This window comes from Natator depressus, chromosome 14 (assembly GCF_965152275.1).
Source record: "Natator depressus isolate rNatDep1 chromosome 14, rNatDep2.hap1, whole genome shotgun sequence".
Classification (NCBI taxonomy): domain Eukaryota; kingdom Metazoa; phylum Chordata; order Testudines; family Cheloniidae; genus Natator; species Natator depressus.
This window is the reverse complement of record NC_134247.1, coordinates 1,218,574-1,245,025: the sequence shown is the minus strand read 5'-3', so window position 1 is coordinate 1,245,025 and position 26,452 is coordinate 1,218,574. Positions and strand designations below refer to the sequence as shown.

The following is a 26,452-nucleotide window of genomic DNA, read 5'->3' as shown; positions in this document are numbered from 1 at the left end:
CCAATCTTTGTGGGAGCAAGACCCAAAAGGAGGGACGTGAAAACAACAGAACAGGAGGCTCTAAAGGCTGGGCACCGAGTGGGCACAGAGTGCCCTGCTCACTCTCGAAGGCAGCCTCTCCCTTTGGGGCTCTCGGTGGGGTGCCTGGCATTAGGCACTGGGGCCCTGCCCTCCAGAAGAGCTGAGCACCCACTGCTCCCTCTGCCTGCCTTTGGGGTTGTGGGTGCCAGCACTTCTGCACACCAGCCCGCGGGGCAGCCGAATGCAGGGGGGCCCCTGAGCATTTCAGACTAAAACTTCAGCCCCTTGGCTCAGCCTTTGCTAATGACTGGCAGCAAGGAGAGCGGGAGCATGGGCACCTGTGCAGGTGCGGCTAATTGGTCACTAATTACCATGTCCTTTCACTCTCCCATTGCAGGAAGCACAGCTAGCCCTGAGTGCGGGAAAGACTGGGAGAAAACCTGCCTTGACCCCAATTTGCTCGGCGTTACCCCTTTAAGTAGGACCCTGCTGAGCACCGAGGGGCAGGATGACCACAGCATCGGACAAGAGGGTGGAGTTCCTGGAGAACTACTCCACGCTCACCCTGCGGTTCAAGCCAGACAAATGGGCCAAGTTTGTGGGCAACGAGGAGATCAACGCCATGCTCACGGAGTTCTTTGAGAAGCAGGACTTGCTGGTGCTAGTGCTGACCCTCAATCCCGCCGGGCAGCTAGTGCCCTGCCTCGAGTTCCCTCCTGTGCTCAAGAGCAAAGGGGTTTACTTTGTGAAGAGTAAGAGGGAAAACATCACCAAGGAAAACTTCCAGAGCAGGCTCCTGGTGGGCGACATCAGCCCCTCCCCGGTGGATCAGCTAATCGCAGTGGTGGAGGAGGTGGGTGTCCTGAAGGCAAACACCCCTGCCCCGCTCTGCACCTGGGGAGTGGGCAAAGGGCTGGTTCCAGAGTGCCCATCTCAGAGGCCATGGGGGGCAGAGCAAACCCACTTGGCCCAAGGCTGGCCCCTAGAGTGAGTCATTTCCACGCCAGCATCACATTCCATGCTGAGTGGATGAGCCCGAGTCCCAGGGACCTTCAGGAAGACCATGGCTCCAAAGCTGCTGAGGTGCTTGCCCCTGAATCCCTTGTCTGTTTGCCATCACTGCTCCCCTTGCCCCACCAGCCCGTAGCTGGTGGGAGGAGGCACCTTGAGCTGCCTCATCCAGTTCCTTTGTCACGGGGAGTTTCCATGCTAGGTTGCTTCCAAACCTCTCCCAGCAACACTGAACTCCCCCGAGCAGCTTCCTTGCTGCCTTCTGCTGCTCCCTCTCCAGAGCCAAGCCCACACATGGCACAGTGCCCTGAGCTGAATGCTGTCTCCTTCACAAGGTCCTGGACGAGCCCGTCTTTTGGCTGGGTTTCCTCCCTTTTACATCTTGTAAGATACTGTGCTTTTTCCTGCCTTAATGTGAACTGCCTGGGCCCGGCTGCACATGGCAATGGCCGAGTGGTACATCGGGGTGGGGGGCTGTCTGGGTCCCCGTCTGCACGTGGCAATAAAATCCCTGAACCTTATTGCACGTTCATGAAACACATTTTTAACAGCTTATGGCTTTTAATTTTTTCTCTAATTCCCCCAATGTCAGTGGCCCTGTGAGGGGAGAGAGAGATATCAGCTTAGTAGTTCTGGTGTTATTTATGCTGAAAAATCTATTTCTTTAAAATATTGTGGAGTGTGTAATTTCCCCCTCACTGAGATAACGGAATTGTCTGATTGGATTTTTTTCAAACTTATAAATATTCACATTTACAGTATTGCCAACCCCAAGTGTTCAAAATCATGTCAGGCCTCCAAAATTCACAAGGCATTAAAAAATATGCCAGGAGCATTTTCTTTTCACTCTGAGCCATCAGGGTCTTACTCACATCACCTTTTCAAGCTTTTCTCTGCAACCATGAGGACTAGAAATGTTGTTTTAAATGAAAACTGAGTCTCACAGAATCACCTGACTCCAGGAGCTAGGGCTTTAAGGAAAATGACACACATTGCAAGGCTCTTGATACATTTGCCAGAGTTGGAAAGTGCAGCACCAAGCAGGGCACAAACCATTCTTCTCAGCTGTGGCTGTGCTATATCACTTGTTCGTGCTGTCACCTCTGCAAACGAGCCGATGATTTCTCAGCGCAGTTTTGTCTTCGGCCTCTGTCCCCCATAAAATACATAGAGAGAACTAACCGAACTAAAGAAGTGTTTTCTTCTAGGTTGTTTATTCCTTTTTCATGAAAGAGGAGAACATGAGCGGGTGGCCTAAAGTGGTGTCTGATGACGTCGTGAAACAAGCCCACAGACTGAAAAATGAAATGTTTGTGATGGGAGGAAAGATCAAAGGGAAGACGCTGCTCCCTCTCCCAGAGCACCTGGAGAACCTGGGCAGTTCCACTGATTCCCTAGACAGGTGAGTGCTCCGGGAAATTCACTCTTAGTTGTATTTTTCCTGCAAAGAAAAATTCAATTCCTCCATTGAATCCCTAGGGACAAGGGACCTGCTCTGTTGCAGGGGCTGTGCTCCACACCTGGGTACCAGCTGTCTCTCGCATGCATCTTTCTGTGAAGTACCATTGGGAAGGGAAATTGGGAGCCAAAGGAATGGGTCTAACAGGGCTCTGGTGATGTGACCACCCCTAACCCATAGGCTCTAAGGGAGCGTGTGGGACCCGCTGGGTAAGGTTTTAATTGGGGAATGTGTTTAGGATTAAAGCTGAAAATAAGGCTGCCGTTGCTCTTGCACCTAGTGGAAGTAAATGAAGGCAAGATTAGGAAAAAGTGGGGCCCGCTCCTACGCAGCATGAACTCCTGGAGCTGGTTTTTGATGCTGCCTTTCAGACTCCCTGCGGCAATAGACAGCTCCTTATTACATGCCATTGAGACGATTATCATAGACTGGTCTCATCAGATAAGAGACGTACTGAGCAAAGATTCTGCCCAGCCCCTGCTGGACGGATTGAACCCATTGCCAAAGGTGGAATTTGAATTCTGGAGCTCCAGGCTGGTCAATCTGCAATGCATTCATGAGCAGGTACCGTGTCTCCTGGCCATTTCTGGGCTGATAACATTTCTCTCAAATACACTGGTGTGCACTCTTGGAATGCTGATGTGTTGATACATTTTGACATCTAGCTGCTTGCACCGAAAGTGAATAAAATAGCAGAGATTTTGAAGAAGGCGAAGAGTTGCTACTGGCCCGCTCTGAAGAATGTTTTCAAGGAAGTCAGTGCAGGTATAAGCCCCAGATGATTCACATGAAGGGATGGTTTCATTTTAGATGGTATTTAATTGTATCTTCTGACTTCACCTACCCTGCAGTTTTCATTTGATGCAGGAGTGAAGGAAGCCAATGATATTAATCTATACTTGCAACCGCTTAAGGTTTTGTTGGAGGAAATGGAACAAACCGAATACCCTCAGGTATGTTGTTTGCAGAGAACTAGTACCCAATTCTAAACAACCCAAGCTGCAAATTCCATGCAATGATGTATGAAACAGTTCCCAGATGCTTCCATGCATGGGTTTTCTGCGTGTCAGTTTAGTCTTGTTGTCAGAATATTGCCATGTTTAACATTCTGAAATTCCGTTAAGTTTTATGATTTTCAGATTTCGTTATTGAAAGGTCAGGAAGTTCCAGGTAAAACTAACTTGCTTTACTGATGGGCACGTTATTGCTTCTAAATGGATTCAAAGTAATGTCGTTTCTTCACAGCTGTCTCCCTACATTGACAGTGTCCTGTACACGGTCTGCTTAATATGGGCTAACTCGGAACATTACAGCACACCGTCCAGGGTCATTGTCATCTTACAGGAGATCTGCAACCTCTTAATTGAAATGGTACTGTTCTAGGGAGGGGGCAATAGCGTTGCAGCGCGGGTCCAGGGTCAAGTCCATGTGCAAGTTGGTTGCTGCACCACCTTTTCCAGAGTGCCGGGGTGGGGGAGGGACGATCACTCTGGGCTGCTGCTGTGCTGACGTAAACCCCCTCCCCTGTTCCGTAGCAGCACTCTTCCCACCTCCATGCTGGGATAGAGTCCAAGCCAGAAGTGCCCTGTGCTTCAGATGGAAGCACTCGGGAATGCTGAGCAGTTGCCTCTGCTGTAAACCCCCTGGTAGGAAAGGGGAGGTGCGGGCCTGGGCCAGCTGGGAGGAGGGAGAAGGCCGCATCCTGTTGCTGGGTGACCATTTATAGAGGCAGTTTCTTTACTTTCGTTAAGGACCTGGGGCCGAACTCACTGTTGCCCAATAGGGCAAAGGGGCCTAGGGGGCTGTACAGCTCCCTGGTGAATCGCATCCATACAGAGGCCTCTGTGACACCGTGGCGGAAGCCCCTGGTTCATTCTGGGGCGGGCCAGGTGAAGAACAGAGGCAGCAGAGAGGGGAGAGGAGGTGCTGTGGCCAGGACAATCCCACAGCCTCCCTGGCAATTCCCCGATGCTGCCAGCTCAGGGGGTGAATTAGGGCTGTCAAAGTTTGTGCCAGAGGCTCCCCCGAGTCGGGGATTCACAGGTTGTGCCACCCGCGCCCTGGCCCAGCCCTCGCCCTGGCGCAGGGGTGAATTGGGCTCCACATTGGTATGTTGCAAATGCTGCTTGTAGCTGGTGCGATTCCTGGTGTGAAGAAGTGACCAGATCGGGGCGGGGCGGGGGGGGGGGTGGGCTCCTTGCCTGCGGAAGACACAAAGTACGTGACCTTCTGATTGGAACTGTTCTTGAAGTCCTGTTGCTGCATTTTACTTTGTTTAGACCCGAAATTTCCTGAGCCCCGAGGAAGTGATGAAAGGCTTGCAAGGAGAGATAGAAGAGATCTTGGGAGGGATCAAACTAGGCCCTTCAATTGTAGAGAGACTTTACCAAACCTACCACAGGTGCTGCTCAGAGCTGATGCCCACCTTCTTTAAGGTATGTTGCTGCTGACCGGCTTTGCGATCAGCTGGGAACAGGGGCATGGAGAAAGTGCTCAGCCAAAAGCACCACATCCCCACTAGCTAACCCTGCCCGATAGTGATGCTGGGCTCCTATTATGCTGACAAATCTTTCTCTGGTTTCAGGACAAGGAGGCCAAGCTATGGGAGTTCCCTTCGTCTCTTGTGTTTACCAGAATGGATTCATTTTTGCACAGAGTGAAGACTATAGAGGTGCCTATGAAATAGTTTGTGTCTGGTAGTTCAACTCGTGCTTATTCTGCTGGGGAAGCCTTTCTGTGTGCTCTGTGTTTCCGATAGTGTCCACAGAATGGCAGGAGCCTGCCAAACCACCCAGAAGCTATAAGCCCTGACCTGAGGAGCTCCCAATCTAAAGACAGATGAATTGCCCATCAGGCAGAGGGCAGGATAAAGGGTACAACCAGATACACCTACAGTGTGTAAACTAGTCCCAAATGCCAAATCCTTACACCTGTTGTCACCATAGCAGCAGTGGGTCTCCAGGTGACAGCGAAAGAGGAGAGGTCTTCCGGCTGAACTTGAGAGGTGCTCCTTGCACAGTGGTCACCAGAGAAGCAGGCATTTGTGTGGGTGGAGGAGGCTGCAGCCGAAGAGGGGTGGGGGTGACAGTGACACAGAACACAAGAGCAGATAAGGCAGGGCTTTGTGGCTGTAGTCAGGGGCTTGAACCTGATGGGGGCAGAGCAGGGGAAGCCAGCAAAGAACTGAAGGGAGGCAGGGGGAGCTGCCAAGATCTGAATAGGTTGAGAAGATAATCTTGGCAGAGGTTTTTCATGTGGAGCAGAGGGGGCAGCATGGGTGTGAGTGAGGCCAGAGAGGAAGAGGCTGGTGGAGGGCTTGGGAAGAATAGCATTATAGGGTTGGCCAGGCCACAGTGTAGTTGCTAACCAGACACCCAGAAGGCGATGCCAGAGAGTGAGAGCGAGATCTGGGGGCTGGGTGGACATCTGATTTGCTGGGTGTGAAAAGAGAACCGAGGCTTGATCTCATTCCTTGCCATGTCGTTGCATGTGGAAGGCGACTTTCTCCCAGCTCTCTCCCTGCTCTGCCCTTGGATTTTGTGCTGAACTTGAACTCTGAAGATGCACAGTGAGGAACTCCCCCAAAGAATAGCAAGGGAGCGGGAGTTGAGAGAACAGACTCTGCCACTGACTTGCAATATAACCATGAGCCAAACCACTTCTCCTTCCAGTGGTGGCCCCTGGGTATACTCCACTGTGGGCGTGTGTGTGCTCCATGTGCTGGAGACTGGAGGATTCTTGTCTCCTCCCTCGCTGAACTGAGGGTACAAGGGGTGGTGTAGTCCAAATGCATCTCCAGTTCCTTTCTATTTTCTCATGGTCTGAGACAGAACACCCCAGTGTCCACGGAGCTGCTCCTTTGACTTGTAATCTGTAAATACAGTTAAATGTTAGTTAGAATTCAGGGATTCGCCCTTAATGGGTTCCCCTCCACATACTTCTCCATATGGGACTCATATCGTGCCCAGGATTCCAGGCTTCAAGAGCTGTATCTCCTGCCAGGGGCCTTCCTGGTCTGCACTGACCATCAGAGGTGCTTGTACTGTCTTGGAGAAGCGCACGTTTCCGCTAAGCATGAAAGCACTCCTTTCCCAGCTGAACCTGGCAAGCACAGGGATACAGACTAAAGAAACATCTGATGGAGTGCCTAATGAGACCCCAGGCTGGGCTGGGCAGACCGCCTGTACACCAGGCAAAGGCATCGAGAAGCACACCTCGTAGCCCTGGATAGAGCCAAAGACTCCTCAGGCTCACCACGAGTGTAGGAAGCACTATCAGAAGGCTAGAGAGAAATTCTGCTCCAAATCCATCTCTAAGAAGACTTATTCCCTGATACTGTCCAAGTCGGGTGATGCTGCGTCCTGTTCTGGGAAGCACAGGAGCCTATGAGGGACATGGTACCAATCCGCACGCCCAAAGCAAAGGTGCCTTGATACTGGCACTGTCAGCAGAAGTGGGCTCGTCATCAGTGCTGAATAAGGAGGGACTTGGAGAGTGTAAGAGCAGAAGTGTTGAGAGCCCCATATGCTGATGATGCTGTCATGTTCTCACAAGGAAGCATTGACTTCTGAGGGCCTCTCTACACTGGATCCAACAGTGTGTGTGGAGAAGAGTCTCTGCCCCCAATACCTGGGAATAGATATATTACTCCAGAGGGTGTCATCCTTCCAGAGCCACAATCTTACCTCTGATCAGAACCAGTCCTTACAAGGCAGAGGGACACTGCCAGTGTATGAATGCTATGAAAGGGGAAATCAAACCCCTGTTCCTTCTACCAGTGGGGGCATTTCAATGTCTATGGTATGGATGGCACCACTATTAGATCTGGATCCTACATGTTCCTCCTCAGGGGATCTAACATTGGGGATGGACTGATATCACTCCCACTGAGAGACATGACCCCAGATAGAGGATCCAGAATCTCTTCTCCTCCCTCCCTCTGACCCTGTAAGAGGTTGTATCCCTCTTGGAACTATTGGTACCCTATGCCTTAGGGGCTGCCTCAACCAGTGTTGGATCATGGGGACCTGTGCGTGCAATATCCTGAATCAGTACAGTCCCATTGGGAGTCACATTATCCTTCCCCGAGATCACTCTGAGCTCCCCAAGACCCATGGAGGAGGAAGAGCTGGATCCGGTAGTACCATGGTGCCAACAGAGTATCCGCATCAGTCTCCTGATGAAGCCACTATTCCAGCCCCAACTTCTCTGCCAGAGGGCCTCAAACAGTTTCAAGACCTTTTGAGGAAGGTTCCTGATATGCTCCAGATTCCTCTGGAGGAAGGAAGTCCAAGAGACACCTCACAAACTCCTTGATAGTATACATATTGCGTGGCCTAGTAGGGTGGTGCTTCCCCTTAATGAGGCCATCTGAGAGTCTGCCAGAGTCATTGGGCACCTACTCCTAAGAGAGCAGAAAAGAAGTACTTTGTCCCAGGCAACAGAGCAGAGTTTTGTTCGCACCTCCTGCCCCCAACTCTTTGGTTATTCAAGTTCCCACTGAAGGATGTAGGCAACAGCAAACATGTCCACTCCTTCAGATAAAGATGCTAAGCATTTGGACCTCCTCAGAAGGAAGGTATTTACTTCAACCAGCCTGCAATTCCAAATAGCCAATTACTAGCTAATTACCAGCCAATTCCTTTCAAAGTACAATTTTGTTAATTATTCAAAGTTTTCAGAATTCAGAGACAAGCTCCCTCAGGAAGACAGGGCACAACTTCAAGCCTTTATTGTGGAGGGTAGATTGGTTGTCAGATCCTCCCTCCAAGCCATACCAGATGCAGCTGACACAGACTCTCAATCAATGGTGACTGCTCTCGTCATGCATAGGGAGTCATAGAATCATAGAATCATAGAATATCAGGGTTGGAAGAGACCTCGGGAGATCATCTAGTCCAACCCCCTGCTCAAAGCAGGACCAATCCCCAATTTTTGCCCCAGATCCCTAAATGGCCCCCTCAAGGATTGAACTCACAACCCTGGGTTTAGCAGGCCAATGCTCAAACCACTGAGCTATCCCTCCCCCATGAAGTCCTGGCTTCATTCCTCAGGATTTGCCAGGGAAGTTCAATCCACAGTGGAGGATTTGCCCATTGACAGGAAGAACTTATTTGGTCAAAAGATGAATGAGTATTCCACTCATTAAAAAACTCTAGGGCAGCCCTCCATGCCTTGAGGATCTACACTCTAGCACCAAAAGGCAAGTATGATGGACAGCCTTACAACCTATACCAGCACCACAGCCCTTCTAACACCAGACGGGATTTGAACCACCACAAAAGCAGCAGAGGATGCAACAGAACAAACACACAGCTGCTACTCCTTCCAGCTGCAACCTCCCATCAAGAAATACTTATGATAGGGCTGCCAACAGCTGTGAACCAGTCCTGATGCCATGTCCTGCCACTTCCAAGAGCCAGTTTGTTGATGGCCTTGTCCATTTTTCCATACCTGGTGGATAACAGACAGACAGGTTCTTGACATCATTCACTTTGGCTGCATCTTAGTTCCTCTCTCCTGTGCCTCTTCAGGGACCACTCTCACAAGAGGATACTCATTCAGGACATAGACTCCCTACTTCAGTGAGGAGCCATAGAGCTGTTACCACCTCAACATCAGGAAAAGGGATTTTATTCCAAATATTTCCTCATTCCTGAGAAAAAGGGAGGATGGAGACCCATTGCAGATGTCAAACAAATCAATGCCTGTAGCTAGAGACTGAGATTTAGGATGGTCACCATGGCATCAGTAACTCTGTCCCTAAACAAAAACGGCTGGTTCACGGCTGTTGGCATGAAAGGTATCTATCTTCACCTGTGAGATGGATGTACGTCTATATGATCCCTGAGGTTTCTATAGGTCCCAACCATTATCAGGGTGTTCCCCTTCGGAGTAGTGACAGTGACCACAGTGTTTGCAAAGGTGCTTTCAGCAATGGCATCACGGCTCGTCTGTCTTTTCTTTTCTAGACAATTGGCTGTTGATGGGGAGATCTCCTCAGCAGCTATTGACAGCAACCAAATCGCTGCTCAGTCTTCTAGCAACACTGGGAATCTGTGTTGACACGTAAAAAGCCCATTTTAGTTCTAATGCAGATCATAGAATTTATCAGAGCAACTCTGGACTCTGTCAGTGCCAGAGCATACCTCCTGCGGACAGATTTCAATCAATGACGTGTTTGATCAGTCAGCCCAGAAAGCCCACAAGTGTCGGTTCATGCATGTCTCAGCCTCCTTGGATCACATGACATCCTTGTGCCTACATGACACTGTTTCTGAGACTTCATCTTCGCTGTCTACAAGCTTGGCTTCAAATGGTATACATGCAGTGCAGACACATGGCCAAGGTAGACTCCCGGAGTGTGGGGGACTCTACCTTTGGGAGAGCAGGGGTGCGTGGGAGCTCCCTTCACTCTTCCCCACCCTAGAAAATATTGATCCCAGAGGTGCCCCTCTGGATGAACATACAGCACAGGAACATGGACTTCTCAAGAGTCCAGGATGCACATAGGCCACCTGGAGCTGAGAGCTGTCTGAGAGGCCTTCACACCATTTTTACTGTTCATACTAGCCCAGCATATTCAGGTGACAGCGAACGAGATGACAACTGTGTTCTACATCAACAAGCATGGGGGAGCTAGGTCTAAACCGCCCCCCACCCCTCCCAGTGAATAAAGGCAGTCAGCCTGTGGAGCTGGGGTATTTGACACCAGCCGACTATATCCCCAGGAATATATAATGTGTTAGGGGACGGCCTCAGCAGGCACTTCTCGATTGACCACGAATGGGAGCTGTGATAATGGGGCCTACACCTTTACTCTAATTGTGATCTTCTCTGTGAAAATTCATAAAATGTCACAATAACCTATAACAAATGTTGATGGGAAAAGGTATGAAAAGGATACAGAAAAACTGAATTAGTATAAACAAAGAATGGCCTACTGATACGGGTCTCAGGGACTGCTGAAATTATGCTAGTACAGATGATGTGGAGCTGGAAGTTTATAAACTACAGATTGGTGAGTCAGATATTAGGCCTAATTGGTGGATAAAATAATGAAGGTATGGGATATTCTCCCATCAGTTCCTTTATAGACCCTTCAAGATAGAAGAACAGATGGAGAAGAACAGACGGATACTACTGGAGCGAACTTTCACCATCATGGCTGCCACTTCCACCATCTCCTGGGACCCTGGACCTTCTTAGCCCTAATCCTGAGGGAAGTCCTGACCAGCTCTGGTCAAAGAGAGGGATCCAGATGATGTTGCCATCCTTGGCAGGTCCAGCTGAATCTTCAACACCACTTGGGATGACATGGGATTGGACATTAGCAGCAGCAGCTTCAGCCCATTTCAACTAACTTCTTTCCTTGTCCCCAAAAGGACACTATCACCATCTGTGATACCATCTGAGAGACTGTCAAATAAAGGGATTATTCCTTCTAAAACCAGCTCCAGCTAATGGCAAAGGGAACAAGAAACGTTGTTAAAATGAAAGCTTTACTTAACATTTCAAATGCTTTAACTATTTTACCTTCTTTTCTGTATCTTTAATAAAAGGTTAAAGTGATTGTTAATGTTGCATTTGCCATGGTACTAAGCAAGCTGAGATCTGTGTATGCCAGTCCCCGGACCTAGGTTAACACTGTGTAATGTTGGACAGGGAGGGAGTTCCTAAACACCTTTTATCTCAATATTCGTACAACAGACCTACATGATTCCTGAAGAGCATATTCAGGCACTGGGGATCTCCTTTCAACAATAGCAAGAAGGAATCCACCAGAAAGTGCTATTGAGCTAAGAGATTCTTCTCTCTGGATTCATCAGTGCCAGCTTTCCCCAGAGGAACCAGACATTCCCACTATTGTAAACAAGCTCTCTGAGTGCTCTTGGCAGTGATTAATGCCTGTAACCCTCCAACTGCCTATTGCTCCATTTGCACCCTGCAGGGACTGTGTTTTCTAAGGGGTCTCGCCAGAACCATCCCTCCAGTAACTAAACTTGCTCCAACATGGGATCTTAACTTAGTCCTCTGGCTGCCAAGTGAGTCCCCATCTGAAACTTCACCAACATGTTTGCTAACCCATTTATCTATGAAAGCCACCTTCCTAGTGGCCATCACTTTGGCTGGAAGGGTAGGAGAACTAGGGCCCTTATGGCTGATCCTCCATACGCAATATTCCAGAAGGCTAAGAGTGTATCCAAGATTGACCCCACCCAAATTAATCTTGGACTGTCACCTAACCCAGACAACATACATACCTGTGGTTTTTCCCAAGGCACACGCCAGTAATTGGGATAGGAGATTCCATTTCATTGGCATTCTACCTACCAAGAACAAAATCCTTTAGGAAATTGCCTAAACGGTTTGTTTCACTGGGGAAGGGCTGAAGGGAGAAGTGACTCTTTCTAGTGGATTTCAGGCTGTATCCTACTCTCTGACCGGTTAGCAGAGAGGCCTCCAGAAGGTGTGAAAGCCCACTCTACAGGAACCAAGGCACCTTCTGTAGCCTTGCTGTGTGAGGTGCCACTCGCTGCCATCTGTGAAGTGGCAATGTGGAGCTCTGTCATGCCTTCACAAGGCATTACAGGCTCATGAAAGCTTCTGCAGCTGATGCATCCTTTGGTTTGGTCCTTTTGTCATTAGCATCCTCATGCCTTCCTCCTCAATGAGTGCTGCTTGTCAGTCACCCACAGCGTCATACACATAGGGACCAATACTCGAAGAAGAAAGAGAGGTTTTGTACCCATGCAGTAACCAGTGTTCTTCGAGATGTATGGTCCCTATCCGTATTCCACCACCCATCCTCCTTCCCCGCTGCTTTGGATCCTTACAATTCATGGGAGAGAAGGAACAGGAGATGTGGTTGGTCTGTGCCACCCCTTCTCCCCTTGGTTTGGAGCATGAAGAGAGGAAGGAGGCAGGTGCAGACCAAGAGGCATAGCTAGGAAGAATTGTCTGGTCTCAGGCACGTGGAGCACGTACATCCCCCACAGTGGAATACAGATAGGGACCCTCTCATTCATCACGCAGGCCCTGATTCACTAAGGCACTTAAGCATGTGCCTAAATGTAAGTACGTAACTAGTCCCATTAAGCTAAATGTGTGCTTAAGTACCTGGCTGAATCGGGGTTTCTGTTTTCCCTTTATGCAAAGGGAAGGAGATAATACTTTGAAGTCCTCTGATGAAAGACACTAAGCGCAACATAGAATTTGGATTATTATTAGTTATTTGGCACCTGCATTTTTCTTCTTGATCCCCAAGTCCCATGGATTCTGTGTCCGGTGCCTGTTCTCTTTCAAGAGAACCCTGGCATGTAGGTAACAGCATTTTGATATGAAGATTTATTGAGTGTGGTGGTTGTTTCTGTTCATTAGGAGTTGTATGTAACAACAATTGAATTTCTGAAGCTGGAGAAAATTGAGTTGGGAGGAGTGAGAGGAAACATCCTTGGGAGCATGGTGTTTCAGATTTATGAGGAAATCTCTGAACTCATTAAGGTTTTTGCTGATTGCAAATATGATCCCTTAGATCCTGCAGAAGAGGTGAGTAAATGTTAGTATGAAAAATGTGTTCATTTGTTAGATGAATAAATTACTTGCTTTGAACAAGGCAAAGGACCTGCATATTAGAATAGTCACCATGGCAACAAATGTACTTACTTTAGGAAAAAAACCTCTGGTCTTAGCACTCATCCATAAAATCAGTTCATTTAAATTGAATGGTTCTCTATATAAAATACCTAAGCATGACTTAATCCTATTATTTGAATCCTTTGTTCTTTTTACTGACAGGAATTTGATGAAGATTTTACAGAGTTCCAGACCAAAATTCAGGATTTGGATAGAAGATTGGCAACCATTTTTTCTCAGGGATTTAATGACTGTAATAGTATTGAATCTGCTGTCAAGGTATAAATGTGCGTGTATGGTTGGTGTGCCTCTTTTCTAGCAAGAGTGTTAGCACATGCCCTAATGAGGGTGAATTTGCTTTGGGGTCTGATACCAAATCTATGAATACTCTTGTCAGTTAAGATGTTTCTGTATTTATATATACATTAAAATAATGATGAAAGGTTCAAGACTTTCAAAAGCTACTTTAGAGATTTTGGGGGCCCAACTTGAGATACTTCAAAGGGGCCTGATTTTCCTTAGAGGAGCCAGATTCTGTCGGGGTGAGTGCGGGTCAGACAGATGCTAATGGCGAGGGAGTGTCACAGAGGAAGATGTTAACTTAGAATGTAAATATTAGAGCTGGTCAAAAACATTTTCAATGGAGCTGTTTTCCATCAGAAAATGCAGTTTTGTTAAAATAAATTTTTTTTTTTTTGCAGGAACTTGTCAATTTCGATGACATTTTCAATAGGAAAAAGCCTATATGAATTAATTGTTTCAACTTTTTCATTTAATTTCAACAATACTGAAGTGTTTTTTGACATTTTCATTTCAAGCAATTTCATTTAGACTGTTCTAGGATATTAAAATGTTGACTATAAACTACAATATTAATGATATACATATTACATTTAACATTTTAATATCCTAGAACAGTCTAAATGAAATGAATTGACATCAAACAAATGTTTTGATGGTTGTGAATAAGAATGTTTTGAAGTTTTGATGTGGAAAATTTTTTTAATTTTAGCTTTTTGTTCCAATTTAGAACTTTTTTTTTTCAAAATTTGGAAATTTCCTATGGCATGGAAATTCCGATTTCTTGCTCTAGTATCTATCTAGTCTCCTGCACGTCGACCAGGTGGAGAGATGAGGCCATTTAACTGAAGTGGTTTGTGGAAGGGCCCTGTGAAAGAGGTGAATCTTTAGGTGATCCAGTATTTGTGAAGTAGATGAAAGGCATTATATACATCTAGAGCGATTTGAGCATAATTTAACTAATGCCTCTTGGAGCTGCATTCTCAATAGACTATGTCTGCAGATACGTTGACGTATAAACAGCTTACCAATTTCTTTGTTCTTTAGCAAATACACATGTTTGGATCACTATTGGACCGACCTCTGATAAAGGCAGAAGTGTCCCCTCACTACTCCACCCTTTTGGAAATGTTTAATGTTGAATTGGACAATGCAAAGATAATGTATGATGCCCAGATAGCGGCCACAAAATCAGGAGGTGTGCCGCCTATCAGCAAAAATATGCCTCCTGTTGCTGGGCAGCTGAAGTGGGCTCTGGAGCTCCAAGAAAGACTGGAGACTCCAATGATGGAGTTGCAAGCCATTGATCACCCGTAAGTAAGTTTTGTTGGCATCTTGCATTTTAGGATATGCTGTTATCCAGTGTATGTACGACGGAGCATCAATGATAATTTACAGAGGGCAAAGCACGTATCCACTGAGACCACCAAGGTTCTGTTTGGCATGGTGATTAAATCCCATGCTCTATCCGTGTATCTGTTTCGTCAATTGCAACTTTTACTTTGGTTACAGCGTTATGGTCAGTGCTGAAGCTAAACTGGTGTCCGAGAAGTATAAGGAGATGATGCGTTTGCTGCAGAATTACCGAGAGAAGACCTATGAAGAGTGGATAAGTCGAGTCGATACAGACTGCCAATTTAACCTCAAACAGCCGCTGATACTGAGAGATCCAGACGGTAATCTTATCAGCGTGAACTTCAGCAAGGAGGTGGGTGGCACCATGCTTGTACACAAAGCTGTCTTGTTGAAATCAGTCCAGGCAGAAATGAAATGTTTGTAGCAGATACTGTATGAGCCCTGTTCTGTTAGTGTCTGTTTTATTTTGACTACTACTGCTGAGACAGACCCCTTACAGTAACCTTGCTGCATTTGTGTGCTGGTTTGGACTGGCACCTCACTGAATAGCAGCGATAAACCATTTGGACTCATACCTGATTTTTCTTGAGAGATTTTCAATATGGGATGATGCTGAAGCTTTTCCTTTTATGAATAGGTAATTATTTCTAATTATTGTATTTCGTAGCTAGTTGCTGTCCTACGTGAAGTCAAGTATTTGAATTTTCAGAAGCAGAAAGATATTCCAGATAGTGCTGGCAATCTCTTTTCTCAAAATGAAACTTTCCGGAAGTTTGTGGGCAATCTGGATCTCATTGTCGGTTGGTACAATAAGGCAAGTTTGAAAAAGGGGAGGCAACATGGAAAGATAACAAAATGGTGAAACCGGATCAGTGTGTGTCTGTCTCGCTGCCTTGTTTAGAAGAGTTCGATCCCAGTTTGTACAAAACTGGGTAACCCTTTAAAGTAGTGCTCCAACTATTATAAAATGGGTTGTAAGAATTCCAGGTGGTTTGAAGAAACTGTCCTGTCTAACTAGCACTATTTCATGGCTTAGCACTGCAGGAGAGAGCTGCCTATCTTAGGGTTTCAGATTGCTGCACATCACCGTGATAGTTGAGAGAACATCACTTGCTGGGGCCTCTTCCATGTCACCAATGCTGTTCTACCCTTCCAGCCTGTCTGTGGGAATGTGAGGCCTCCATTTCTCCCTCTGAAACCAGCTAAGATGGTTCAAACATGGGTGTGCGCCGAAAAGGCTGCTTTTCAGCAGATAAGGCAGCCGCTCACCCTTTGCCCCACAGAACTATTTTTGGATCCTAAGCCAGTGATGCTTTTGTTTTCCAGATCAAGACCACCATATTGTCAGTAGAGCTTCCACTGGTCAAGCAGGAGTTAGAAGAGAATGATGTCAAGCTGCAGGAAGCCGAAACCACCTTGTTTTGGAGCAATGAAGGTACAAAGTCAGGCACTTCATCATTACCTGTTTCCAGATGACAAAATTTTTCTGTGTGCATTTTGGGGAGAATCCCCTGCTTCATAACATTAGAGCCATTTGTTCGCCTTTATTTCCTTGGCCCAAAGGACCCGGGTTGGGCCGGCATGTTCTCGGGTCCTAGAAGGGCTTTGATGTTGCTGACATGGGGGCTCTTCGAGGCTATTGCTGGGTCTTCAAGAGCCAGTCACTGACAGGGATGCAGAGTGGTTCTGTCTGCCCCCCAGGCCAAGCACACACTGCTCCCAGCCCAGGGAGTGAAGGCTTACACAGCTGCTTATTTGCTGGGCTAGCCATGCTTCTCTGTGTTGATTTGCAGATGTCGTTTTTGAGGCATTTACCTTAGTTCCTCCAAAGTGAGTCCTTTAAGAGATCCCCACTCCCAAGGTCTGTACCCTGTGTGGGTGACTACAGTCTTTGAGCACCTGCCACTAGCATGTAGAGCACACCTGCCATTGCTAAGTAGGCTAGCAACTCCTGCCTCCTTCCTCATTACTGACACCAAACTACTCTGAGTCCGAGCTTATTCCACAGAGGCAATTGGAGTATATAGAAGCCCTGCCAGATCCCATTCATTATGAAAAGCCTTTCTATGTCCTACATGGATCAAGAATATACTGGGATTAGCAGGAAGAATTTGCAATGTTTTCATTAATCTTCTACCTTTTGGGTCTAAGAAAGGACTAAAGATGGGAGGCAGTAGGGGTGTTAGACCCACTGAGCAGAGGCTGTGGGGTGCTGACATTCTGTTGTGTGGCAGCCAAAGCCTTCAGTTAGGGAAGCCTCAGCTGCCACGTGCATAAAGCAGAGCATGGATCCACTGTCAGATTTACCATCTGAGAATACAAATTACAGGTAAATTTCTTTTGTATCTCTCCTCAACAATCTGATGATCAGAGCCATCAGGCAGACAGTTACTTTGATGTCTGGAGACCTTATCTGCCTACTAGCTAGAAATGCATTTTTCTCTTAGGTGTTATGGAATATATTCAAGAGATGAGAAATGTCTTGCATGATTTAGAAGCAAGAATCCAGAAAACTAAGTTAAATGTGGAGAATATCAATCAGCTTATGCAGGTGGGTGACAGATTTTTCCAGGCACTTTTGAAAATAACATTCTTGGTATATATTAAATCTCTCTCCTCTCCAGGCATAGTATTTCCCAAGGGTAATAAAAGTGCATCTTTTAGGTCTTTTTTCCTTACAGGAATGGTCAGCCAGTCCTCTATTTGAAAGGAAAGACAATAAGGAAACGTCTCTCTTAGACTTGGATGGAAAAGGTCATACCATAAACAAACGCTATGCAGCAATTAAAGATGCTGGACAAAAGATTCAGACTATGCTTATGGTAAGAAACTAGGAAAGATAAACTCAATCTAGTTGGAACTGTTTTAACAATAGTTAATTATATCTAGCACTTATGCGCTGTAGCACTTTTAAACTTCAAACCACTTCCACATACTAATGTTTTCCATGTGTGGATGTGCATGGTGGACTCAAACTATCTGGGGCACAACCTTCAAGTCTTTACTCTGGCAAAACTCCCACAGAAGTCAGTGGTCGTTATAGCTCAGTAAGGACTTCATGCACGAGCCTGCAGTGCTTTGTTAAAGACCTCTGGCGGGATTCATTTATTGTTTGTTTTTTCTCATGTTGCTACTGTACAACTGAGATAAAAGAAGTCTGTCTGTCAGCTGTCGGAGGAATTTTTGACACATGTATGACTTTTTGGCATGACCTGGGGACAGTTTCTTTTCAGAGGACATTACATAAAAGTTGTTTCTTTCCCTTACATTCAAATGGAATTGTAGAGAATGGCCAGGGAAGCAACTACATAGACATTAGGTACCAGACAACTAGACTTTTAACTTAATCAAATGTTCAGTCCCGTTTTTCATTGAAAGAAGGTGGGGTATTTGCCTGACCATTTATCAAACAAAAGGTTAATATAGCTTGTTTCTTTTTGCAGGAGAATGCAGACTTATTTAGGGCTGATAAGACATCCCAAACATGGCAAGACTATGTGGACTATGTGGATGACATGGTTTTAGATGGATTCTTCCAGTTTATTCGCAAATCTTTACAGTTTCTGCTCACTAACATGGCAGCTGATGTATGTTATCCAGTCTCCTCTTCCCTTTTATGACATGTCAGTGTTTGCACATATATAATGCACCTGCCACTATTATTTGTGAGTTATTTAAGGAAACCACCATTTTTCTGATTTCTTAAAACATCTCTTGAAGTCAGATTGCATGCACTGAATTTATTGTCTCAGTACATACTACACAGGTCTGTCCACAGGACAGCTGCAACCATGCTTTTGTACCTGTTAGTGGCCTGGCTATTGTAATCAGTTACAAACAATGCGGTTTAGTATGTGACGTGCCCCCACCCTCCCACCTCTTATTTGCCATTGCAGCCATCTGAGCATGTGCACACCAATCCCTCTGTGGATGTGCAAGTGAATTCTGGGACAATTTAGGCCACTATCCCACAGTGCTTCAGCAGCTGCTGAGCAGAGGATTGCGGGTCTTTGAAATTGCTAACTATAATAAAGAAGGGAACAAGAGGGGAGAGCTTGGGAGCAGAGGTGGGGAGTTCAGATTAGCCCGGGTGTGGAGTTGGGAGCAGGGGTCCAGGAGCAAATGGTGTTGCTCTGGCAGAGGGCAAAGAGACTGCAGAGAGAGGACAGAATGAGGGTGGTGAATGGTTACTTGTGACCACACACATGCGCCCACTGACAAAGAGCAGACGGTCAAGGACCAAGCCCTAGAAGAGACGCCTTCAGAGAGTGAGAGGGAGGAGAAATGCCCAGCTGAGACAGTGGAGGACTCCCTAGTTCCATCTGCAGCCCTGCGCTGTCTTCTCCATTCCGAGTTTCTCCTCTGCTCTGCAGTCATGAATCAGCCTCTCCTCCCCTGTGCTGCCCCTTCCGTCTCGTCCCAGATGCCTCATCGTGTAACCCCGCTGCTTAATGTGGCCAAACTGAGCTCCTGTTTCCTTCTAAACACTTTCTACCCTTTCCTCTTTCACCATTGAACTCTCACCATGTTCCCCTCCCTGTCTCTAGGCCACAACATCAGTGTATCTCCTCTACACCCACGCATCCAGGGTGCCACTGAATTGCTCAGATACTGTGGTAACGAGCACAGTCCAAGAACGTGTATAGAATGGAATAGAAAAGAAATCTGGCCCTGATCATTAAAATGCTCTGTGCCCTTAATTTCTGCCTCAAGATCAACTGCAGTAGCCCCCCTTGTAGAGAGAATAATGATGATAAGGAGCAGTCAGAAATGTAGGGCAGCACAGAGTCACGGACCTCTGGGAAGAGAGAGGTGCTAAAGGGGGAGTAGAGAGGCCATGCATGAGCGTGGAGAAGCCGCGACTAGCAGAGTCAGTGGAGCACTGGGGCAGCAGCCAGCTAAAGGAAGTCAGACAGGGTTAGCAATGAGGCAGTTAATGTAGTGGGCTAAATAGTACATTCAAGATGGGGGTGATGGCAGGTGTTTGGAAGGCAGACAGTAATGCGCTTTGCACTGATGTATCTCAGGCCAATGCAGCTCCTTTGTTTGAAGTGCACATGGAACTATATAATGATGAATTAAGATACCGTCCATCGCTGGAAGTGGGAGAAGATAATGGTTTTCTGGAAGTGGTGGAAAATCTAATGAACGATATCTATAACACAGCTAAACTTATACCCAGGCTGGCTAAGAGGAAGCTCAGCTACAAGGTTAGTCCTTCTGTGACCTGGACTCTTTCCTTAGCAATGTTTGTCTGCCACGCACAGAGCTTCTTGCCTCGCACCAGCATTTCCTGAGAGCTGAATGACTGACTGACTTCTTTTGGTGATTTTTTCAACACACGTGTCACTGCCTCTCGGGGCACATGCACATAAGCTTTTAGATTACAAGAAAATGAATCCTTGTAATGTTGCATAGGGAGAAAGCTGGTTTCTAGGGTTTCAAAGCTCAAAACATGGGGGGCTTTCAGTATCAATATCCATATCTGCAATTGCAGCCCAAAGTAACTAGGGAGCTAATGCAGTATTTGGAGCAAGGGTGTAGCATGCTCCTTATGGCCAGCCCTGCTAAGTAAATAGGCCTCTGCATTTTGCACTGTTTGTAGCTTCAGGTTTCAGAGTAGCAGCCGTGTTAGTCTGTATTCGCAAAAAGAAAAGGAGTACTTGTGGCACCTTAGAGACTAAGAAATTTATTTGAGCATTAATGGCTTGGCTTGGCTTAGCTTAGCTTCAGAGTGGTTTTCCAGGCTAACCCTATATAGAGCACAGTGTGACAGTAGCAAAGGCTTGCATAACTGTGATGATGTGAATATCAGAGAGACTGTCACAAGTATCACACCCCATGCAGATGGAAAAAGATGCACTTCTGACTGTGAAGCCATGTGCAATTCCAGGTGCAACCTGGGTGTGACGTTGCACTCCATATGCTTTATGAAAATATGCTTGGAATGTGAATATAATGTAAATGGAATATGCTTTATGCAAAAGGTCTCTTGTAAGGTATCATTACAAAGCTTATAATCTACTGAGTGTGGTCATCCTATTTGTACGTATATATAATTCTTGTATCTAAAACTAGAAATATGAAGTTAACTCTGAGGTCCTATTGTAATTATGCAAAGTGTGGGCCATTAATGGTGGTTTAGAATCTTGATGGCTCCCATTGACTAGGACAATTGGTTGTAGATGGTTTATTTACCTGCAAGCCTTCTTGTGTACCAACCTGTGGGTAATGAAGAATGAGGTCTTACAGTGACATGTGACCCTGTCACCAGATGCTGGAATCCATCTTAAACCTGGTGCTTTTCCATTTAGAATGAGGGGTGGGACCCAGAGAGACAAAAGATTCCCGCCTTGTGCCAAAGCTATAAAAGGGGGTGGAGCAGAACAAAGGGGGCTGCAGTCATGAGAAAACCCCTAGTTTATTTTGCTTGGTAACTTAATTTGTTCTGTCTGTTATTACTTGGAACCACTTAAATCCTACTTTTTGTATTTAATAAAATTACTTTTGTTTATTAGTGAACCCAGAGTAAGTGGTTAATACCTGGGGGAGCAAACAGCTGTGCATATCTCTCTATCAGTGTTATAGAGGGTGGACAATTTGAGTTTACCCTGTATAAGCTTTATACAGAGTAAAATGGATTTATTTGGGATTTAGGCTCCCAGAAAGACTGAATACTGGGTGCTGGGAAAGTCCCTGTTAACTGAGAAGCCCCTGGGCTAAATTAATCTTGGTTTCTGTGAACTGCAGTGGGGCGTGGCCCAACCTCTTGGTCTGTGCTGGAGCTGACTGGTGTGTCTAGCTCAGCAAGATGGGAGTAGAGGGAAGCCTTATCTGGCAGGGGGGTGTTCTCAGGGGTATCCCAGCACATCTAGTGACAGTTTTGAGAGAGTTTTTGTGACACACTGGGATCCGGAACTGTCAGTTGGACAAAGGGAGTATCAGAGATGCTGAGGACAGTAACATGTAGATGTTGACTCCATGCTGACCTTGGTAGAGAGAAACAGTCAGTCTCTCTCTCTTTCTGAATAAACCAAAATGATGGAAATTAAATGCAAAAACCTAAAATGCTTATGGATTAAAACACTAATATGTCAAGAAATGCTTAAGTGAAGGTTCTCATATTAACAGTAGATTTTCCCATACTGCAAGTGTGTATCATTTTTGGTGATATATGTACACTGTAACTGTATATTAACAGTATGTATGTATGTGCAATGCAGGTGAGATAATGTCACTGAGAAACCTTAGCTTTTACATGTGTTCCTTTGAGCATTCCTGTGTAACCCTAATGTGATATTTAGTGTTGTGTGTTGCATTCGTTTACTTCCTGACCCTAAAGAGAAGTGGGTGTCTTTCAGAGTGACCTGGAAGATATGTCAGATCTAATTGAAATAAGAGAAGAGGTGGTTTCTCTAGTTGTCAGTGCCATGAAACAAGCTGAGGAATATGAAGACTCCTTTGAGAAATATTCCTATTTGTGGATGGATGATCACCATGAGTTTATGCAGCGCTTCCTCACGTTTGGTCACGTGTTCACCCCAGAGGAGCTGGAGTCTCATGCAGAGGACTACTTACCACACATCCCACCCACCTTAGAGCAGTTCCAGCAACAGGTGAGAGAACTCCCAGAGCAAAGGGGCTGTGGCTAGCTGCATGGCAGGTCGATGATACAAGTCTGGTACTATGAGGAAAACAGCAGCGATGCTGGTGCAGGGCCAGCCAGCCCCCTTATAGACCATCCTTCCCATGGCTCCCAAGCTCTTTCCATCCTTCTGCAGGGGAGCAGAGGGACCCCCCCTACCCCCGCCATTGAGGGAATCTCTCTGTACCAGTGGTCCCCAAACTTTTCAGGGCCACGCCCCCCCTGGAGCCAGGAATGGGGCTGGAGCTCCTGCGGGGTGAGGGGATGCAGACAGGAGTAATGAGGCTGAGGCTGGGGCTGCAGCTGTGGGTGGGTCTGGGGCCAAGAGAAGGGTGTAGGACCAGGTGCAGAGCCATGGTCAGGGGAGGGGTCAGGTGTGGGGCCAGGAGCTAGGGCACAGTTGTGGGCTGGGGTAGGTCCAGAGCAGAGCTGGGAGCAGAGCAGGGCTTGGGTGGTACTCCCTCCCCATCCCCATAGGGGCCTGGCCTGGACCTCACTGCACCCCCCTGAATAGTTTGGGGACCTCTGCTCTATACCCATATCACAGGAGCCCAGGGCACATGTTTCTTTTCCATCTTGCCATTGTATGGAGAACACCCATGCATCCACCAACCCTAATGCACTGAGATACCAAGGTGATAGACCTCTAGGACCTGATTTACCCACAAACCTGCCCCCGCCCCAGTCTCATTTATGCCTGTCCACAGTGGGTGTAACAAAGTCGCCAAGTCAGAATAGAGAATTTGTATCCACTTTGCATAGGTGTAAATGGTGAGGCAAGGTGCAAGACTGTGGAGAATCAGGCCCCTGAAAGAGAGAGGGAGAGAGCGAGCAACTGGTGCAAATCCATGTAGTTCCATTAAAGTAACATAGGCAATCTTCACTGACGTCAGTGGAATGACGCCAACTTAGACCAGCTGGGGATCGGGCCCATTGATTCTAATGGAGCAATGCTGATTTACACCAGTTGCAAGATCTGGCCCAGGATGGGATAAAATGTTGGTTTTTAAAAATATTTAAACCTGTCCCTCAAGCACGTTTCAAAGCCCAGCGCTGAGGGACTCACTAGCTCAGCATCCCTGTGCTGACCTGTATGCAGGGTCTGGCTTTGGTAGCAGCTGCCCTGACAGCATTTTGCTCCAGCCTCACTGAGAGCTGTTAATGCAGCATTACAGTGTGTCTAGGTGCTCCCGGACACAGGGAAATCTGGGTCTCGAATAGTATGGAAATAGTTGCTCTCAAGGTTTTACTATTGAAAATCTTGAATTACAAAAAATGATTTTGTGAAGCCCCCGGACAATAGCCCCACTGGCAGTTCTGCGATTGTTCCAAGCATGTCGTTTCTACATGCATTTCAGATTGACTCCTATGAGAAGCTCTACGAGGAAGTGTCCAAGTTTGAGAACACCAAGGTGTTCAATGGCTGGCTGCAGAGCGACTGCCGTCCATTCAAACAAGCACTTTTAAATATTATCAAGCGCTGGAGCCTCATGTTTAAGCAGCATCTCATTGACCACATCACTACCAGGTAAAACAAGAGAGTGGTTCTCCAAAGCAAATCTTGCCTGACACACACAGGATGGGAACTAGGGGTTAAGATTAATGTTGGAGGCAAGGATTTTGTAGCTGTGCTAATGACTATCATACATGGAGACCAAGACTAAGGTCAGTTCTGGACTAGGAAAATGGTGTGTGTTTTAAACATAGTGGCCAAGAAATTCAAACTAACATGATATCAAATGGCGCTTTGCGCACAGCGTAGACCAGAGCAGATCATGTTTAACAAGGTGCTAGCGGGTCGTACTCAGACCTGAAGGCCAGTGGAGTGGCATCCGTTTACACACACTGAGGATCTGAGACTCCAGTTTTTGTTCTCCTTGGAGAATTGTCCCGGGTATCTCCACTCCTGGGGCACCTGGACTTGGAAAGGGTGTAGCCCCGCTTGAATGCTGCTCACTTGGCCAGAGCACAATGAGCCAGGGCTGTGGATCCATTTGGGCAGTCAAGATTCCCACTGGCTTCTTTTCTTTTAGTCTCCAGGAGCTAGCTGCTTTCATGAAAGAAACAAATGCAGGCTTGAGTAAACCTCTGAAAGAAGGAGATTATAATGGGCTAGTGGAGGTGATGGGACACTTGATGAAAGTCAAAGATAGACAGGCAGCTACAGACCACATGTTTGAGCCCTTAAAGCAAACAATCGAACTGCTGAAGACTTACGGAGAAGAGATGCCGGAAGAAATTCATATGCAGCTGCATGTAGGTTATTTAATGCTGTTAGCTCAGGTTTGTAGGGTGTAGCTTTGAGGTATTTTTAATAATGAAATCTGACGAATTTGCTTCTTTGTAGTAGGCTGAGATCCAAACTCACCTTTAATCATTTTTATTGCACGCTCCAGTGCAGAGGTTCTAACTCTTTATAGAAAATGACTAAAATCAATCCCTGCGTTACTAATGCCATCTGTTACTGTGCTGCAAAAATAAGTCTCTGTCATAAAGGCAAGCAGGAAACCTTTTCTCTGAGATGGTCACTCTTTACTTGTTACCAGAAGGACTACAGGAATGGCCTTGCTGGATCTTCCAAGAGTCTGTCTAGACCTCTCTGACAGTGGCTGGTACCACATGCTTCAGAGGAAGGGGCAAAGAACCCTTCCGAGGACAGTTATGGAATCATCTCCCCATGGGGCAGTTCCTTCCTGACCCCCCTCAGTCAGTGGCTGCCTTTTGCCCTGAATCAGCAGGGTTTCTAGCCCTCACAAATACAATTGTTTTGATCCCTTCTAATGTAACTGGGGTGTTCTTGTTTTCCATACAAATACCTAACTCTGCTCTGAATTCTGCTGAGCTCCTGGCCACGAGTTCCCAGGTAAATTGTGCTTTGTGTAGAAAAACATTTCTTGTGTCTGTTTTTAAAATTTGCTGCCTTCCATTTTCATTTTCTCTCTCCCCTGGTTCTTGAGAGACAGTAAAAATCACTCTTTCGTAAGCCTCCATCACATTCTCTCCAAACTAGGCAATCCCAGCCTTTCCATCTATTGTAAGACAGTCTTTTCAGGCCTTTCACCATGTTTATCACCCATCTCTGAATGGCATTCCCCTGCCCACATCTGCTGTGTATTTGTGAGGTAGGGTGAACAGAACAGTATCCAGAGGAGGTGTCCCACTGGATTATAAAGAGCATTGGAGTGTTCTCAGTACCTGGGGGAGGCGTCCCCATTGGTCTATACAAGGGCATTACAGTATTCAGGGAGGGATCCCATTGGGTTAGACAAGGGCATTCAAGGAGTCTGTCTTCTCTTCTCTTCCATTCTATTTGACTTTGACACGTTGTTTTTTGTTTTCAACATTGCTGCTCACCGAGAAGAGATGCTCATTGAGCTGCCCGCAGTTAAGCCCAAATTGGTTTCTTGAATGGTTTTAGTTAATTTAGAACCCACTGTCAAGCTGCCTGCAGTGACCCAGGAGTGTGAATACCAACCTCAGGGCAGATTGTTGAGAACCAGGGCACAAATCCGCAAATTGGTGGTGAGTTTGATACTTAGATTTCACCAACCAATTACCAAATGTAAAATCCTCAGGCACTAGGAGTCTGACAGGCCCTTGGGATACTCCAATCTGTCTCGCCACCAAAGTGAGCTTGCCTTTGTGATAGATAGTCCCTTACACCAAGAATCATTGCAGTAGTCCGGTTACTCCCAGAACCAAAGCACCAATCACTTTCTCAGGTCAACTGCACCTTAGCTCTCATAGCACAGACAATGTTTGTAGCCAATCCTGTAATAAACTATATACAGATTTTATTCAACAGGAAAAGGAAATAAAAAGAGTTATTTACAAAGTTAAAGGAGTAAACATAGATACAGAAATGAATTACAATCTTAAGTTTCAAAAATAATAGAAACTTCTATAATAAGCAGGCTCTAAGCACTGGGGATCCCTTGTGTATGCCTAGAAACTTTGTCTCGCAGAGTCCAAGCAGCAGAGAGAGAGAGAGAGAGTTTCTTCTGGTTAGGGATTTTTATTCCCCT

At 46.5% G+C, this 26,452-nt stretch overlaps 1 protein-coding gene across 1 annotated transcript in view; it reads left to right on the top strand.

Moving 5' to 3' along the window:
* The first annotated feature begins 3,384 nt into the window (after positions 1-3,384).
* Positions 3,385-26,452, top strand: part of DNAH17 (dynein axonemal heavy chain 17) — a 94,769-nt gene continuing 71,701 nt past the window's right edge. The window contains exons 1-17 of the mRNA XM_074971476.1: positions 3,385-3,444; positions 3,737-3,862; positions 4,771-4,926; positions 5,076-5,162; positions 12,872-13,039; positions 13,289-13,405; positions 14,474-14,739; positions 14,939-15,134; positions 15,450-15,596; positions 16,109-16,217; positions 17,230-17,333; positions 17,464-17,604; positions 18,226-18,369; positions 19,810-19,979; positions 22,125-22,398; positions 23,786-23,955; positions 24,461-24,683. Coding sequence (XP_074827577.1) covers positions 3,421-3,444; positions 3,737-3,862; positions 4,771-4,926; positions 5,076-5,162; positions 12,872-13,039; positions 13,289-13,405; positions 14,474-14,739; positions 14,939-15,134; positions 15,450-15,596; positions 16,109-16,217; positions 17,230-17,333; positions 17,464-17,604; positions 18,226-18,369; positions 19,810-19,979; positions 22,125-22,398; positions 23,786-23,955; positions 24,461-24,683 — 2,622 coding nt within the window. The 5' untranslated portion in view covers positions 3,385-3,420. The remainder of the gene's footprint in view (positions 3,445-3,736; positions 3,863-4,770; positions 4,927-5,075; positions 5,163-12,871; positions 13,040-13,288; positions 13,406-14,473; positions 14,740-14,938; positions 15,135-15,449; positions 15,597-16,108; positions 16,218-17,229; positions 17,334-17,463; positions 17,605-18,225; positions 18,370-19,809; positions 19,980-22,124; positions 22,399-23,785; positions 23,956-24,460; positions 24,684-26,452) is intronic.